General features: G+C 46.5%; 1 protein-coding gene across 1 annotated transcript in view; it reads left to right on the plus strand.

Moving 5' to 3' along the window:
• LOC140411533 (dynein axonemal heavy chain 6-like) overlaps window positions 1-20,314 on the plus strand; it is a 218,943-nt gene that overhangs the window by 90,404 nt on the left and 108,225 nt on the right. Inside the window, exon 10 of the mRNA XM_072500620.1 lies at window positions 4,351-4,463. Within this exon, the coding sequence (XP_072356721.1) occupies window positions 4,351-4,463 (113 nt within the window). The remainder of the gene's footprint in view (window positions 1-4,350; window positions 4,464-20,314) is intronic.

Raw genomic sequence — 20,314 nt, forward strand, 5'->3', positions numbered from 1 at the left:
AACTGCTTCATTTTGGTCGAAACAATTGAACAACAGAATGTTTTTAATTCATGAGAAATTATCAAATTGTTTTGTTCGGGGCGATTTCGACCAACTTGTTAATGTCGGTCCAGGAAGCAATTCGGAAGGAAAATGGCATATTGCAAGGGGATTGGGGTATGAGAATAAAGAAATCTTGGAGGACTTTGGTGAAACCTCAGCCGGCATACTGGGTCCAGGTTTGGTCTTCATATTTAAGGACGGATTTGCTTCCATCAGGAGACACGGTAGCACAGTGGTTAGCACTGTTGCTTCCCAGCGCCAGGGTCCCAAGTTCGATTCCTGGCTTGGGTCACTGTCTGTGCAGTGTCTGCACGTTCACCCTATATCTGCGTGCGTTTACTCCAGGTGCTCCGGTTTCCTCCCGAAAGACTGCTGTTAGATGTATTGAACATTCTGATTTCTCCCTCTGTGACCCGAACAGGCGCCAGAGTGTAACGACTGGGGGATTTTCACAGTAACTTCCTTGCAGTGTTAATGTAAGCATACTTGTGACAATAATAAAGATTATTACATTGGAGGCAGAACAGCAAAGGTTCACTCGATTGGTTCCTGTGATGAAAGGATTCTCCGATGACAGGAGGCTGAATATGAGCATGCAAACAATGAGCCATTTAGCCCCTCAAGCCTGCTCCATCATCGAATAAAATCATGGCTGATCTGACAGTAATGTCAAGTCTCCATCCCGTCAGACCCCGATAACCTTTCACCCCCTTGCTCAGATGAACACGGGTCTCTGGAGTTCAGAAGAATGAGTCAATCTCAGAAGAATGCTCAATCGTAAGGGGATTGGACAGGCGGTTCTGCGGACGCAATCGAGACTCCAGGATGGTATGTTGCCTCCCTGGTGCAAGGGTCAAGGATGTCTCAGAGCGGCTGCAGAACACTCTGGGGGGGGAGGGTGAACAGCCAGCTGTCGTGGTGCACATAGGCACCAACGATATAGGTAAAAAATGGGACGAGGTCCTACAAGCTGAATTTAGGGACTTAGGAGTTAAACTGAAAAGTAGGACCTCAAAGGTAGTAATCTCAGGATTGCTACCAGTGCCACGAGCTAGTCAGAGTAGGAATGTCAGGATAGAGAGGATGAATGCGTGGCTCGAGAGATGGTGCAAGAGGGAGGGATTCAAATTCCAGGGGCATTGGAACCGCTCTGGGGGAGGTGGGACCAGTACAAACCGGACGGTCTGCACCTGGGCAGGACTGGAACTGATGTCCTCGAAGGGATGTTTGCTAGAGCTGTTGGGGAGAGTTTAAACTAATGTGGCAGGGGGTGGGAAACGATGCAGGAAGTTGGAAGGTAGTAAAACAGGGACAGAAATAAAAGGCAGTAAGGGGGAAAGTGTAAGGCAGAGAAGCCAGAGTCAAAAATCAAAAAGGGCGACAGTACAAGGTACAGTGACTGAGGGGAGCTCAGTGAATAGGACCAGGAATACTAAAAGAAATAAAACGGGAAGTGAAAACATTAATGGTAAGTGACGTGGCAGGTTGTTACAGGAAGATATGGGTTCAACGACAAGGAAAATTAGGAGAAATGTTAAGAGGAAATATAACTTAGGAGAGGTTACTGATAGAGGTGTTAAGATTCAAAGCAGAGGTAAAAAAGCCAACATAAGTGTACTTTACCTGAATGCTCGCAGTATTCGGAATAAGGTACATGAGTTGATGGCACAAATCATCGTGAATGACTATGATTTCGTGGCCATTACTGAAACATGGTTAAAGGATGGTCACGACTGGGAGTTAAATATCCAAGGGCATCAAACTATTCGGAAGGACAGTGTGGATGGTAAGGGAGGTGGTGTAGCTCTGTTATTTAAGGATGACATCTGGGCAATAGTAAGGGATGACATCGGTGCTATGGAGGATAAGGTTGAATCCATTTGGGTGGAAATCAGGAATAGTAAGGCGAAAAAGTCACTGATAGGAGTAGTCTATAGGCCACTAAATAGTAACATTATGGTGGGGCAGGCAATAAACAAAGAAATAACGGATGCATGTAGAAATGATACAGCAGTTATCATGGGGGATTTTAATCTACATGTCGATTGGTTAAATCAGGTCGGTCAAGGCAGCCTTGAGGAGGAGTTTGTAGAATGTATCCGTGATAGTTTCCTAGAACAGTATGTAATGGAACCTACGAGGCAACAAGCGGTCCTAGATCTGGTCCTGTGTAATGAGACAGGATTGATTCATGATCTCAAAGTTAGGGATCCTCTCGGAAAGAGCGATCACAATATGGTGGAATTTAAAATACAGATGGAGGGTGAGAAGGTAAAATCAAACACTAGTGTTTTGTGCTTAAACAAAGGAGATTACAATGGGATGAGTGAAGAACTAGCTAAGGTAGACTGGGAGCAAAGACTTTATGGTGAAACAGTTGAGGAATAGTGGAGAACCTTCCAAGCAATTTTTCACACTGCTCAGCAAAGGGTTATACCAACAAACAGGAAGGACAGTAGAAAGAGGGAAAATCGACCGTGGATATCTAAGAAAATAAGGGAGTGTATCAAATTGAAGGAAAAAGCATACAAAGTGGTAAAGGTTCGTGGGAGACTAGAGGACTGGGAAATCTTTAGGGGGCAACAGAAAGCTACTAAAAAAGCTACAAAGAAGAGTAAGATAGATTATGAGAGTAAACTTGCTCAGAATATAAAAACAGATAGTAAAAGTTTCTACAAATACATAAAACAAAAAAGAGTGGCTAAGGTAAATATTGGTCCTTTAGAGGATGAGAAGGGAGATTTAATAATGGGAGATGAGGAAATGGCTGAGGAGCTGAACAGGTTTTTTGGGTCGGTCTTCACAGTGGAAGACGCAAATAACATGCCAGTGACTGATGGAAATGAGGCTATGACAGGTGAGGACCTTGAGAGGATTGTTATCACCAAGGAGGTAGTGATGGGCAAGCTAATGGGGCTAAAGGTAGACAAGTCTCCTGGACCTGATGGAATGCATCCCAGAGTGCTAAAAGAGATGGCTAGGTAAATTGCAAATAGCAAAATTCACTAGACTCTGGGGTGGTCCCGGCGGATTGGAAATTAGCAAACGTGACACCACTGTTTAAAAAAGGAGGTAGGCAGAAAGTGGGTAATTATAGGCCAGTGAGCTTAACTTCGGCAGTAGTGAAGATGCTGGAATCTATCATCAAGGAAGAAATAGCGAGGCATCTGGATGGAAATTGTCCCATTGGGCAGACGCAGCATAGGTTCAGAAAGGGCAGGTCGTGCCTAACTAATTTAGTGGAATTTTTTGAGGACATTACTAGTGCGGTAGATAACGGGGAGTCAATGGATGTGGTATATCTGGATTTCCAGAAAGCCTTTGACAAGGTGCCACACAAAAGGTTGCTGCATAAGATAAAGATGCATGGCATTGAGGGGAAAGTAGTAGCATGGATAGAGGATTTGTTAATTAATAGAAAGCAAAGAGTGGGGATTAATGGGTGTTTCTCTGGTTGGCAATCAGTATCGAGTGGTGTCCCTCAGGGATCAGTGTTGGGCCCACAATTGTTCACAATTTACATAGATGATTTGGAGTTGGGGACCAAGGGCAATGTGTCCAAGTTTGCAGACGACACTAAGATAAGTGGTAAAGCAAAAAGTGCAGAGGATACTGGAAGTCTGCAGAGGGATTTGGATAGGCTAAGTGAATGGGCTAGGGTCTGGCAGATGGAATACAATGTTGACAAATGTGAGGTTATCCATTTTGGTAGGAATAACAGCAAAAGGGATCATTATTTAAATGATAAAATATTAAAACATGCTGCTGTGCAGAGAGACCTGGGTGTGCTAGTGCATGAGTCGCAGAAAGTTGGTTTACAGGTGCAACAGGTGGTTAAGAAGGCAAATGGAGTTTTGTCCTTCATTGCTAGAGGGATGGAGTTTAAGACTAGGGAGGTTCTGCTGCAATTGTATAAGGTGTTAGTGAGGCCACACCTGGAGTATTGTGTTCAGTTTTGGTCTCCTTACTTGAGAAAGGGAGCAACTGTTTTACTCAAAGGGTTGTAAATATTTGGAATTCTCTGCCCCAAGAGGGGGAGAGAAGCTAATTCTTGCGCATTTAGGCTGAGTTGACAGGTTTTGGCAGCGTTAAGGCAGATGATCACCATGATCATTTTAAATGGCGGAGCAGGAGTGAGGGGTTATGTGCCTATTTCTTAAGTTCTTAAGTAAATATGATGCCAATAAGAAGTGCGTACGACACAAAGGGACTTTCAGAAAACACTGCTAGGTTATTAAAAGTTGGTGAGCATTTCTTTTTTTGAAGTTGCATGTCTCTCACATATTTATTTTTTCCGACCCTGATTAGCTCCATTCATATGAATCCTGCAAGCCTCTTGGGCCCTGGATTGCTGACCTGATTGAACGAGTGACGTTCTTCAAAACCTGGTCAAAACAGTTTGTTACAACTGCTCAACAAAGGTAATGTTCTGACCACAGCAAATGTTAATTGCTGAGAAAAACATATCCCAGAGGAAAACTTGGTTTACGGACCCTATCTGGTTTTTTGTATTCTGAAAATGAGAAAAAATTGCAACAGCAAGAAGCCCAGTAACACTTTTGGGACTTTAAAAATACAAATTGAATGCTTTGTTAACTAAGGATTAAAATTAAAGGCTTTTTTAACAAAAAGAAATGAACATTTAAGCATACACGGTTACAGTTACACAGCTAAGATTTGTCTTACAAAATATTACCCCCCCCACAAGAAAACACCTTCCAGGCAACACCAATAGAGTCATAGGGCATGACTAACCAAAGATAACCAGAGTCCGTTCTTGGCACCATGAGAGTGGTCATTCTTGGCTGTTGTAGCACAGGGAATGGGCCCACTATCTGAAGGCACTCTGCTGTGTTTTCGGGCCCCAGCAGGGCATACCCTCCCTGAGGCTGCAGTTAGTGTAATTTCCTGCACAGAGGTGCCCCAATGAGTGGAGCGCATGGCACCCGAACCATGACTCCCCCAACGCGAACCACAGACTTAACTCACCTCCCCAAGGCACCAGCTGCGGGGTCCTCGAATACCCTGAACCCGACCTCACATTCCCCAGTGCCTGTATACACATTCCCCAGTCTCTGGATACACATTCCCCAGTCTCTGGATACACATTCCCCAGTCTCTGGATACACATTCCCCAGTCTCTGGATACACATTCCCCAGTCTCTGGATACACATTCCCCAGTCTCTGGATACACATTCCCCAGTCTCTGGATACACATTACCCAGTCTCTGGATACACATATCCAGTGCCTGTATACACATTCCCCAGTCTCTGGATACACATTCCCCAGTCTCTGGATACACATTCCCCAGTCTCTGGATACACATTCCCCAGTCTCTGGATACACATTCCCCAGTGCCTGTATACACATTCCCCAGTGCCTGTATACACATTCCCCAGTCTCTGGATACACTTTACCCAGTCTCTGGATCCACATTCCCCAGTCTCTGGATCCACATTGCCCAGTCTCTGGATGCACATTCCCCAGACTCTGGTTACACATTACCCAGTCTCTGGATGCACAGTACCCAGTCTCTGGATACACAGTACCCAGTCTCTGGATACACAGTACCCAGTCTCTGGATACACAGTACTCAGTCTCTGGATACACATTCCACAGTCTCTGGATACACATTCCCCAGTCTCTGGATGCACATTACTCAGTCTCTGGATGCACAGTACCCAGTTTCTGGATGCACATTACCAGTCACTGGATACACATTGCCCAGTCTCTGGATACACATTCCACAGTCTCTGGATACAAATTACCCAGTCTCTGGATGCACAGTACCCAGTCTCTGAATACACATTCCCCACCCTCTGGATACACATTACCCAGTCTCTAGATACGCATTCCCCAGTCTCTGGATACACATTCCCCAGTCTCTGGATACAGATTCCCCAGTCCCTGGAGACACATTCCCCAGTCACTGGATATACATTTCCCAGTCTCTGGATACACATTCCCCAGTCTCTGGATACACATTCCCCAGTCTCTGGATACACATTACCCAGTCTCTGGATACATATTACACTGTCTCTGGATACACATTACCCAGTCTCTGGAGACGCATTCCCCAGTCACTGGATATACATTTCCCAGTCTCTGGATACACATTCCCCAGTCTCTGGATGCACATTCCCCAGTCACTGGATATACATTTCCCAGTCTCTGGATACTCATTCCCCAGTCTCTGGATAGTCATTACCCAGTCTCTGGATACAAATTACCCTGTCTCTGGATACACATCACCCAGTCTCTGGATACACATTACCCAGTCTCTGGATACACATTACTCAGTCTCTGGATACACATTACTCAGTCTCTGGATACACATTCCCCAGTCTCTGGATGCACATTACCCAGTCTCTGGATACACATTACCCAGTCTCAGGATGCACATTACCCAGTCTCTGGATGCACATTACCCAGTCTCTGGATACACATTACCCTGTCTCTGGATACCCATTACCCTGTCTCTGGATAAACATTACCCGGTCTCTGGATACACATTCCCCAGTCTCTGGATACACATTCCCCAGTCTCTGAATACACATTCCCCAGTCTCTGGATACACATTACTCAGTCTCTGGATGCACATTACCCTGTCTCTGGATACACATTACCCTGTCTCTGGAGACACATTCCCCAGTCTCTGGATGCACATTCCCCAGTCTCTGGATACACATTACCCAGTCTCTGGATACACATTACCCAATCTCTGGATACACATTACCCTGTCTCTGGATACACATTACCCAGTCTCTGGAGACACATTACCCAGTCTCTGGATACAGAGAACCCAGTCTCTGGATACACAGTACCCAGTCTCTGGATACACAGTACCCAGTCTCTGGATACACTTTCCAGTCTCTGGATGCACATTACCCAGTCTCTGGATGCATATTACCCAGTCTCTGGATACACATTACCCAGTCTCTGGACAGACATTACCCAGTCTCTGGATACACTTTCCAGTCTCTGGATGCACATTATCCAGTCTCTGGATACACATTACCCAGTCTCTGGATACATATTACATAGTCTCTGGATACACAGTACCCAGTCTTTGGATACACAGTGCCCAGTCTCTGGATACACATTACCCAGTCTCTGGATACACATTACCCAGTCTGTGGATACACATTCCCCAGTCTCTGGATGCACATTGCCCAGTCTCTGGATACACATTGCCCAGTCTCTGGATACATATTCCCAGTCTCTGGATGCACATAACTCAGTCTCTGGATGCACAGTAACCCAGTTTCTGGATACACATTACCCAGTCTCTGGATACACATTACCAGTCACTGGATACACATTGCCCAGTCTCTGGATACACATTCCACAGTCTCTGGATACAAATTACCCAGTCTCTGGATGCACAGTACCCAGTCTCTGAATACACATTCCCCACCCTCTGGATACACATTACCCAGTCTCTAGATACACATTCCCCAGTCTCTGGATACACATTCCCCAGTCTCTGGATACACATTCCCCAGTCTTTGGATACAGATTCCCCAGTCCCTGGAGACACATTCCCCAGTCACTGGATATACATTTCCCAGTCTCTGGATACACATTCCCCAGTCTCTGGATACACAATCCCCAGTCTCTGGATGCACATTACCCAGTCTCTGGATACATATTACCCTGTCTCTGGATACACATTCCCCAGTCTCTGAATACACAATCCCCAGTCTCTGGATACATATTACCCAGTCTCTGCATACACATTACCCAGTCTCTGGATACACATTCCCCAGTCTCTGGATACAGATTACCCAGTCTCTGGATACACATAACCCAGTCTCCGGACACACATTACCCAGTCTCTGCATACACATTACCCAGTCTCTGGATACACATTCCCCAGTCTCTGGATACACATTACCCAGTGTCTGGATGCACATCCCCCAGTCTCTGGATACACATTTCCCAGTCTCTGGATGCACAGTACCCAGTCTCTGGATGCACAGTACCCAGTCTCTGGATACACATTACCAAGTCTCTGGATAAACATTACCCAGAATCTGGATACCCATTAACCCGTCTCTGGATACACATTACCCAGTCTCTGGATACACATTCCCCAGTCTCTGAATACACATTCCCCAGTCTCTGGATACACATTACTCAGTCTCTGGATACACATTGTTCAGTAACTGGATTCACGTTACCCAGTCTCTGGACACACATTACCCAGTCTCTGGATACACATTACCCAGTCTCTGGATACACTTTCCAGTCTCTGGATGCACATTACCCAATCTCTGGATACACATTACCCAGTCTCTGGATACACATTACCCAGTCTCTGGATACACATTCCCCAGTCTCTGAATACACATAACCCCAGTCTCTGGATACATATTACCCAGTCTCTGGATACACATTACCCAGTCTCTGGATACACATTACCCAGTTTCTGGATACACATTACCCAGTCTCTGGATTCACATTACCAGCCACTGGATACACATTCCCCAATCTCTGGATACACGTTCCCCAGTCTCAGGATGTACATTACCCAGTCTCTGGATACACATTACCCAGTCTCTGGATACACATTACCCTGTCTCTGGAGACACATTCCCCAGTCTCTGGATGCACATTCCCCAGTCTCTGGATACAAATTACCCAGTCTCTGGATACACATTTCCCAATCTCTGGATACACATTACCCAGTCTCTGGATACACATTACCCAGTCTCTGGATACACATTACCCAGTCTCTGGATACAGAGAACCCAGTCTCTGGATACACAGTACCCAGTCTCTGGATACACAGTACCCAGTCTCTGGATACAATTTCCAGTCTCTGGATGCACATTACCCAGTCTCTGGATGCACATTACCCAGTCTCTGGATGCACATTACCCAGTCTCTGGATACACATTACCCAGTCTCTGGAAAGACATTACACAGTCTCTGGATACACTTTCCAGTCTCTGGATGCACATTATCCAGTCTCTGGATACACATTACCCAGTCTCTGGATACACATTCCCCAGTCTCAGAATACACACTCCCCAGTCTCTGGATACATATTACCCAGTCTCTGGTACACAGTACCCAGTCTTTGGATACACAGTACCCAGTCTCTGGATACACTTTCCAGTCTCTGGATGCACATTACCCAATCTCTGGATACACATTACCCAGTCTCTGGATACACATTACCCAGTCTCTGGATACACATTCCCCAGTCTCTGAATACACATAACCCCAGTCTCTGGATACATATTACCCAGTCTCTGGATACACATTACCCAGTCTCTGGATACACATTACCCAGTTTCTGGATACACATTACCCATTCTCTGGATTCACATTACCAGCCACTGGATACACATTCCCCAATCTCTGGATACACGTTCCCCAGTCTCAGGATGTACATTACCCAGTCTCTGGATACACATTACCCAGTCTCTGGATACACATTACCCTGTCTCTGGAGACACATTCCCCAGTCTCTGGATGCACATTCCCCAGTCTCTGGATACACATTACCCAGTCTCTGGATACACATTTCCCAATCTCTGGATACACATTACCCAGTCTCTGGATACACATTACCCAGTCTCTGGATACACATTACCCAGTCTCTGGATACAGAGAACCCAGTCTCTGGATACACAGTACCCAGTCTCTGGATACACAGTACCCAGTCTCTGGATACAATTTCCAGTCTCTGGATGCACATTACCCAGTCTCTGGATGCACATTACCCAGTCTCTGGATGCACATTACCCAGTCTCTGGATACACATTACCCAGTCTCTGGAAAGACATTACACAGTCTCTGGATACACTTTCCAGTCTCTGGATGCACATTATCCAGTCTCTGGATACACATTACCCAGTCTCTGGATACACATTCCCCAGTCTCAGAATACACACTCCCCAGTCTCTGGATACATATTACCCAGTCTCTGGTACACAGTACCCAGTCTTTGGATACACAGTACCCAGTCTCTGGATACACATTACCCAGTCTCTGGATACACATTACCCAGTCTGTGGATACACATTCCCCAGTCTCTGGATGCATATTACCCAGTCTCTGGATACACATTCCCCAGTCTCTGGATGCACATTCCCCAGTCTGTGGATACACATTCCCCAGTCTCTGGATACACATTATTCAGTCTCTGGATGCACAGTACCCAGTTTCTGGATACACATTACCCAGTCTCTGGATACACATTACCAGTCACTGGATACACATTGCCCAGTCTCTGGATACAAATTACCCAGTCTCTGGATGCACAGTACCCAGTCTCTAGATACACATTCCCCAGTCACTGGATACACATTCCCCAGTCTCTGGATACAGATTTCCCCAGTCCCTGGAGACACATTCCCCAGTCACTGGATATACATTTCCCAGTCTCTGGATACTCATTCCCCAGACTCTGGATACACATCACCCAGTCTCTGGATACAAATTACCCTGTCTCTGGATACACATCACCCAGTCTCTGGATACACATTACCCAGTCTCTGGATACACATTACCCAGTCTCTGGATACACATTACCCAGTCTCTGGATACACATTTGCCAGTCTCTGGATGCACAGTACCCAGTCTCTGAATATACATTCCCCACCCTCTGGATACACATTACCCAGTCTCTAGATACACATTCCCCAGTCTCTGGATACACATTCCCCAGTCTCTGGATACACATTACCCAGTCTCTGGATGCACATTATCCAGTCTCTGGATGCGCATTCCCTAGTCTCTGGATACAGATTACCCAGTCTCTGGATACACAGTACCCAGTCTCTGGATACCCATTACCCTGTCTCTGGATACACATTACCCAGTCTCTGGATACACATTACCCAGTCTCTGGATACACATTCCCCAGTCTCTGGATACACATTCCCCAGTGCCTGTATACACATTCCCCAGTCTCTGGATACACATTACTCAGTCTCTGCATACACATCACCCAGTCTCTGGACACACATTCCCCACTCTCTGGATACAGTCCCCAGTCTCTGGATACACATTACCCAGTCTCTGGATACACATTCCCCAGTCTCTGGATACACATTCCCCAGTCTCTGGATGCACATTACCCAGTCTCTGGATGCACAGTACCCAGTCTCTGGATACACATTACCCAGTCTCTGGATACATATTACCCAGTCTCTGGATACACATTCCCCAGTCTCTGGATACATATTACCCTCTCTCTGTATCCACATTACCCAGTCTCTGGAGACACATTCCCAAGTCACTGGATATACATTTCCCAGTCTCTGGATACACATTCCCCAGTCTCTGGATACAGATTACCCAGTCTCTGGATACAAATTACCCAGTCTCTGGATACACATCACCCAGTCTCTGGATACACATTACCCATTCTCTGGATACACATTACCCAGTCTCTGGATACACATTTGCCAGTCTCTGGATCCACAGTACCCAGTCTCTGAATACACATTCCCCACCCTCTGGATACACATTACCCAGTCTCTAGATACACATTCCCGAGTCTCTGGATACACATTCCCCAGTCTCTGGATACACATTCCCCAGTCCCTGGAGACACATTCCCCAGTCACTGGATATACATTTCCCAGTCTCTGGATACACATTCCCCAGTCTCTGGATACACATTATCCTGTCTCTGGATACAAATTACCCAGTCTCTGGATACACATCACCCAGTCTCTGGATACACATTACCCAATCTCTGGATACACATTACCCAGTCTCTGGATACACATTTCCCAATCTCTGGATACACATTACCCAGTCTCTGGATACAAATTACCCAGTCTCTGGATACACATTACCCAGTCTCTGGATACAGAGAACCCAGTCTCTGGATGCACAGTACCCAGTCTCTGGATACACAGTACCCAGTCTCTGGATACACACTCCCCAGTCTCTGGGTACATATTACCCAGTCTCTGGATACACAGTACCCAGTCTTTGGATACACAGTACCCAGTCTCTGGATACACATTACCCACTCTCTGGATACACATTACCCAGTCTGTGGATACACATTCCCCAGTCTCTGGATGCACATTACCCAGTCTCTGGATGCACAGTACCCAGTTTCTGGATACACATTCCCCAGTCTCTGGATACACATTACCAGTCACTGGATACACATTGCCCAGTCTCTGTATACACATTCCACAGTCTCTCGATACAAATTACCCAGTCTCTGGATGCACAGTACCCAGTCTCTAGATACACATTCCCCAATCTCTGGATACACATTCCCCAGTCTCTGGATACAGATTCCCCAGTCCCTGGAGACACATTCCCCAGTCACTGGATATATATTTCCCAGTCTCTGGATACTCATTCCCCAGACTCTGGATACACATTACCCAGTCTCTGGATACAAATTACCCTGTCTCTGGATACACATCACCCAGTCTCTGGATACACATTACCCAGTCTCTGGATACACATTACCCAGTCTCTGGATACACATTTGCCAGTCTCTGGATGCACAGTACCCAGTCTCTGAATACACATTCCCCACCCTCTGGATACACATTACCCAGTCTCTAGATACACATTCCCCAGTCTCTGGATACACATTCCCCAGTCTCTGGATACACATTACCCAGTCACTGGATACACATTGCCCAGTCTCTGGATGCGCATTCCCTAGTCTCTGGATACAGATTACCCAGTCTCTGGATACACAGTACCCAGTCTCTGGATGCACATTACCCAGTCTCTGGATACACATTACCCAGTCTCTGGATACCCATCACCCTGTCTCTGGATAAACATTACCCAGTCTCTGGATACACATTCCCCAGTCTCTGAATACACATTCCCCAGTCTCTGGATACACATTACTCAGTCTCTGCATACACATCACCCAGTCTCTGGACACACATTCCCCACTCTCTGGATACAGTCCCCAGTCTCTGGATACACATTACCCAGTCTCTGGATTCACATTCCCCAGTCTCTGGATGCATATTACCCAGTTTCTGGATACACAGTACCCAGTCTTTGGATACACAGTACCCAGTCTCTGGATACACAGTACCCAGTTTCTGGATACACATTACCAGTCACTGGATACACATTCCCCAATCTCAGGATACACATTCCCCAGTCTCTGGATGCACATTACCCAGTCTCTAGATACACATTACCCTTTCTCTGGATACACATTACCCTGTCTCTGGATACACATCACCCAGTCTCTGGATACACATTACCCAGTCTCTGGATACACATTACCCAGTCTCTGGACACACATTCCCCAGTCTCTGGATGCACATTACCCTGTCTCTGGATACACATAACCCAGTCTCCGGACACACATTACCCAGTCTCTGCATACACATTACCCAGTCTCTGGATACACATGCGCCAGTCTCTGGATACACATTACCCAGTGTCTGGATACACATTCCCCAGTCTCTGGATACACATTTCCCAGTCTCTGGATGCACAGTACCCAGTCTCTGGATGCACAGTACCCAGTCTCTGGATACACATTACCAAGTCTCTGGATAAACATTACCCAGAATCTGGATACCCATCAACCCGTCTCTGGATACACATTACCCAGTCTCTGGATACACATTACCCAGTCTCTGGATACACATTCCCCAGTCTCTGAATACACATTCCCCAGTCTCTGGATACACATTACTCAGTCTCTGGATACACATTGTTCAGTAACTGGATTCACGTTACCCAGTCTCTGGAAACACATTACCCAGTCTCTGGATACAAATTACCCAGTCTCTGGATACATATTACCCAGTCTCTGGATACACATTACCCAGTCTCTGGATACACATTACCAGTCACTGGATACACATTCCCCAGTCTCTGGATACACATTACCCAGTCTCTGGATACACATTACCCAGTCACTGGATACACATTCCCCAGTCTCTGGATACACATTACCCAGTCTCTGGATACACATTTTCCAGTCTCTGGATACACATTCCCCAGTCTCTGAATACACATTCCCCAGTCTCTGGATACATATTACCCAGTCTCTGGATACACATTACCCAGTCTCTGGATACACATTACCCAGTTTCTGGATACACATTACCCAGTCTCTGGATTCACATTACCAGTCACTGGATACACATTCCCCAGTCTCTGGATACACGTTCCCCAGTCTCAGGATGTACATTACCCAGTCTCTGGATACACATTACCCAGTCTTTGGATACACATTACCCTGTCTCTGGAGACACATTCCCCAGTCTCTGGATGAACATTCCCCAGTCTCTGGATACACATTACCCAGTCTTTGGATACACATTTCCCAATCTCTGGATACACATTAACCAGTCTCTGGATACACATTACCCAGTCTCTGGATACAGAGAACCCAGTCTCTGGATACACAGTACCCAGTCTCTGGATACACAGTACCCAGTCTCTGGATACAATTTCCAGTCTCTGGATGCACATTACCCAGTCTCTGGATGCACATTACCCAGTCTCTGGATGCACATTACCCAGTCTCTGGATACACATTACCCAGTCTCTGGACAGACATTACCCAGTCTCTGGATACACTTTCCAGTCTCTGGATGCACATTATCCAGTCTCTGGATACACATTACCCATTCTCTGGATACACATTCCCCAGTCTCAGAATACACACTCCCCAGTCTCTGGATACATATTACCCAGTCTCTGGATACACAGTACCCAGTCTTTGGATACACAGTACCCAGTCTCTGGATACACATTACCCAGTCTCTGGATACACATTACCCAGTCTGTGGATACACATTCCCCAGTCTCTGGATGCATATTACCCAGTCTCTGGATACACATTCCCCAGTCTCTGGATGCACATTCCCCAGTCTGTGGATACACATTCCCCAGTCTCTGGATACACATTATTTAGTCTCTGGATGCACAGTACCCAGTTTCTGGATACACATTACCCAGTCTCTGGATACACATTACCAGTCACTGGATACACATTGCCCAGTCTCTGGATACAAATTACCCAGTCTCTGGATGCACAGTACCCAGTCTCTAGATACACATTCCCCAGTCACTGGATACACATTCCCCAGTCTCTGGATACAGATTTCCCCAGTCCCTGGAGACACATTCCCCAGTCACTGGATATACATTTCCCAGTCTCTGGATACTCATTCCCCAGACTCTGGATACACATCACCCAGTCTCTGGATACAAATTACCCTGTCTCTGGAAACACATCACCCAGTCTCTGGATACACATTACCCAGTCTCTGGATACACATTACCCAGTCTCTGGATACACATTTGCCAGTCTCTGGATGCACAGTATCCAGTCTCTGAATATACATTCCCCACCCTCTGGATACACATTACCCAGTCTCTAGATACACATTCCCCAGTCTCTGGATACACATTCCCCAGTCTCTGGATACACATTACCCAGTCACTGGATACACATTGCCCAGTCTCTGGATGCGCATTCCCTAGTCTCTGGATACACAGTACCCAGTCTCTGGATGCACATTACCCAGTCTCTGGATACACATTACCCAGTCTCTGGATACCCATTACCCTGTCTCTGGATAAACATTACCCAGTCTCTGAATACACATTCCCCAGTCTCTGGACACACATTACTCAGTCTCTGCATACACATCACCCAGTCTCTGGACACACATTCCCCACTCTCTGGATACAGTCCCCAGTCTCTGGATACACATTACCCAGTCTCTGGATACACATTCCCCAGTCTCTGGATACACATTCCCCAGTCTCTGGATGCACATTACCCAGTCTCTGGATACATATTACCCTCTCACTGGATACACATTACCCAGTCTCTGGAGACACATTCCCCAGTCACTGGATATACATTTCCCAGTCTCTGGATACACATTCCCCAGTCTCTGGATACACATTACCCAGTCTCTGGATACAAATTACCCAGTCTCTGGATACACATCACCCAGTCTCTGGATACACATTACCCAGTCTCTGGATACACATTACCCAGTCTCTGGATACACATTTGCCAGTCTCTGGATCCACAGTACCCAATCTCTGAATACACATTCCCCACCCTCTGGATACACATTACCCAGCCTCTAGATACACATTCCCCAGTCTCTGGATACACATTTCCCAGTCTCTGGATACAGATTCCCCAGTCCCTGGAAACACATTCCCCAGTCACTGGATATACATTTCCCAGTCTCTGGATACACATTCCCCAGTCTCTGGATACACATTACCCAGTCTCTGGATACAAATTACCCAGTCTCTGGATACACATCACCCAGTCTCTGGATACACATTACCCAATCTCTGGATACACATTACCCAGTCTCTGTATACACATTTGCCAGTCTCTGGATGCACAGTACCCAGTCTCTGAATACACATTCCCCACCCTCTGGATACACATTACCCAGTCTCAAGATACACATTCCCCAGTCTCTGGATACACATTCCCCAGTCACTGGATACACATTGCCCAGTCTCTGGATGCGCATTCCCTCGTCTCTGGACACAGATTACCCAGTCTCTGGATACACAGTACCCAGTCTCTGGATGCACATTACCCAGTCTCTGGATGCACATTACCCAGTCTCTGGATACCCATTACCCTGTCGCTGGATAAACATTACCCAGTCTCTGGATACACATTTCCCAGTCTCTGAATACACATTCCCCAGTCTCTGGATACACATTAATCAGTCTCTGCATACACATCACCCAGTCTCTGGACACACATTCCCCTGTCTCTGGATACACATTCACCAGTCTCTGGATACACATTACCCAGTCTCTGGATACACATTACCCAGTGACTGGATACACATTCCCCATCCTCTGGACACACATTACCCAGTCTCTGGATATACATTCCCCAGTCTCTGGATACACATTCCCCAGTCTCTGGATACACATTCACCAGTCTCTGGATACACATTACCCAGGCTCTGGATACACATTCCCCAGTCTCTGGATACACATTCACCAGTCTCTGGATACACATTACCCAGTCTCTGGATACACATTCCCCAGTCACTGGATACATATTGCCCAGTCTCTGGATGCGCATTCCCTCGTCTCTGGATACAGATTACCCAGTCTCTGGATACACAGTACCCAGTCTCTGGATGCACATTACCCAGTCTCTGGATGCACATTACCCAGTCTCTGGATACCCATTACCCTGTCGCTGGATAAACATTACCCAGTCTCTGCATACACATCACCCAGTCTCTGGACACACATTCCCCTGTCTCTGGATACACATTCACCAGTCTCTGGATACACATTACCCAGTCTCTGGATACACATTACCCAGTGACTGGATACACATTCCCCATCCTCTGGACACACATTACACAGTCTCTGGATACACATTCCCCAGTCTCTGGATACACATTCACCAGTCTCTGGATACACATTACCCAGGCTCTGGATACACATTCCCCAGTCTCTGGATACACATTCACCAGTCTCTGGATACACATTACCCAGTCTCTGGATACACATTACCCAGTGACTGGATACACATTCCCCACCCTCTGGACACACATTACCCAGTCTCTGGATACACATTACCCAGTCTCTGGATACACATTGTCCAGTAACTGGATTCACGTTACCCAGTCTCTGGACACACATTACCCAGTCTCTGGATACACATTATACAGTCTCTGGATACACATTACCCAGCCTCTGTATACACATTACCCAGCCTCTGGATGCACATTTCCCAGTCTCTGGATACGCATTACCCAGTCTCTGGATACACATTCCCCTGTCTCTGGATGCACATTACCCAGTCTCTGGATACACATTACCCAGTCTCTGGATACACATTACCCAGTCTCTGGATACACATTCCCCAGTCTCTGGATACACATTCCCCAGTCTCTGGATACACATTACCCAGTCTCTGGATACACATTACCCAGTCTCTGGATACACATTACCCAGTCTCTGGATACACATTACCCAGTCTCTGGATACACATTCCCCAGTCTCTGGATACACATTCCCCAGTCTCTGGATACACATTACTCAGTCTCTGGATGCACAGTACCCAGTTTCTGGATACACATTACCCAGTCTCTGGATACACATTACCAGTCACTGGATACACATTGCCCAGTCTCTGGATACACATTCCACAATCTCTGGATACACATTGCCCTGTCTCTGGATACACATTCCCCTGTCGCTGGATACACATTCCCCAGTCTCTGGATGCACATTACCCAGTCTCTGGATACATATTACCCTGTCTTTGGATACACATTACCCAGTCTCTGGAGACACATTCCCCAGTCACTGGATATACATTTCCCAGTCTCTGGATACACATTCCCCAGTCTCTAGATACACTTTACCCAGTCTCTGGATACAAATTACCCAGTCTCTGGATACACATCACCCAGTGTCTGGATACACATTACCCATTCTCTGGATACACATTACCCAGTCTCTGAATACACATTCCCAATCCTCTGGACACACATTACCCAGTCTCTGGATATACATTCCCCAGTCTCTGGATACACATTCACCAGTCTCTGGATACACATTACCCAGGCTCTGGATACACATTCCCCAGTCTCTGGATACACATTCACCAGTCTCTGGATACACATTACGCAGTCTCTGGATACACATTCCCCAGTCACTGGATACATATTGCCCAGTCTCTGGATGCGCATTCCCTCGTCTCTGGATACAGATTACCCAGTCTCTGGATACACGTTCCCCAGTCTCTGGATACACATTCACCAGTCTCTGGATACACATTACCCAGTCTCTGGATACACATTGTCCAGTAACTGGATTCACGTTACCCAGTCTCTGGACACACATTACCCAGTCTCTGGATACACATTATACAGTCTCTGGATACACATTACCCAGCCTCTGTATACACATTACCCAGCCTCTGGATGCACATTTCCCAGTCTCTGGATACGCATTACCCAGTCTCTGGATACACATTCCCCAGTCTCTGGATGCACATTACCCAGTCTCTGGATACACATTACCCAGTCTCTGGATACACATTACCCAGTCTCTGGATACACATTCCCCAGTCTCTGGATACACATTCCCCAGTCTCTGGATACACATTACCCAGTCTCTGGATGCACATTACCCAGTCTCTGGATACACATTACCCAGCCTCTGGATACACATTACCCAGTCTCTGGATACACATTACCCAGTCTCTGGATACACATTCCCCAGTCTCTGGATACACATTCCCCAGTCTCTGGATTCACATTACTCAGTCTCTGGATGCACAGTACCCAGTTTCTGGATACACATTACCCAGTCTCTGGATACACATTACCAGTCACTGGATACACATTGCCCAGTCTCTGGATATACATTCCACAATCTCTGGATACACATTGCCCTGTCTCTGGATACACATTCCCCTGTCGCTGGATACACATTCCCCAGTCTCTGGATGCACATTACCCAGTCTCTGGATACATATTACCCTGTCTTTGGATACACATTACCCAGTCTCTGGAGACACATTCCCCAGTCACTGGATATACATTTCCCAGTCTCTGGATACACATTCCCCAGTCTCTAGATACACTTTACCCAGTCTCTGGATACAAATTACCCATTCTCTGGATACACATCACCCAGTCTCTGGATACACATTACCCATTCTCTGGATACACATTACCCAGTCTCTGGATACATATTTGCCACCCTCTGGATACACATTACCCAGTTTCTAGATACACATTCCCCAGTCTCTGGATACACATTCCCCAGTCTCTGGATACAGATTCCCCAGTCCCTGGAGACACATTCCCCAGTCACTGGATATACATTTCCCAGTCTCTGGATACACATTCCCCAGTCTCTGGATACACATTACCCAGTCTCTGGATACAAATTACCCAGTCTCTGGATACACATCACCCAGTCTCTGGATACACATTACCCAATCTCTGGATACACATTACCCAGTCTCTGGATACACATTTGCCAGTCTCTGGATGCACAGTACCCAGTCTCTGAATACACATTCCCCACCCTCTGGATACACATTACCCAGTCTCTAGATACACATTCCCCAGTCTCTGGATACACATTCCCCAGTCTCTGGATACAGATTCCCCAGTCCCTGGATACACATTCCCCAGTCTCTGTATACACATTACCCAGGCTCTGGATACACATTCCCCAGTCTCTGGATACGCATTCACCAGTCTCTGGATGCACATTACCCAGTCTCTGGATACACATTACCCAGTGACTGGATACAC

Source organism: Scyliorhinus torazame, chromosome 4, assembly GCF_047496885.1.
Source record: "Scyliorhinus torazame isolate Kashiwa2021f chromosome 4, sScyTor2.1, whole genome shotgun sequence".
In the NCBI taxonomy this organism is placed as follows: domain Eukaryota; kingdom Metazoa; phylum Chordata; class Chondrichthyes; order Carcharhiniformes; family Scyliorhinidae; genus Scyliorhinus; species Scyliorhinus torazame.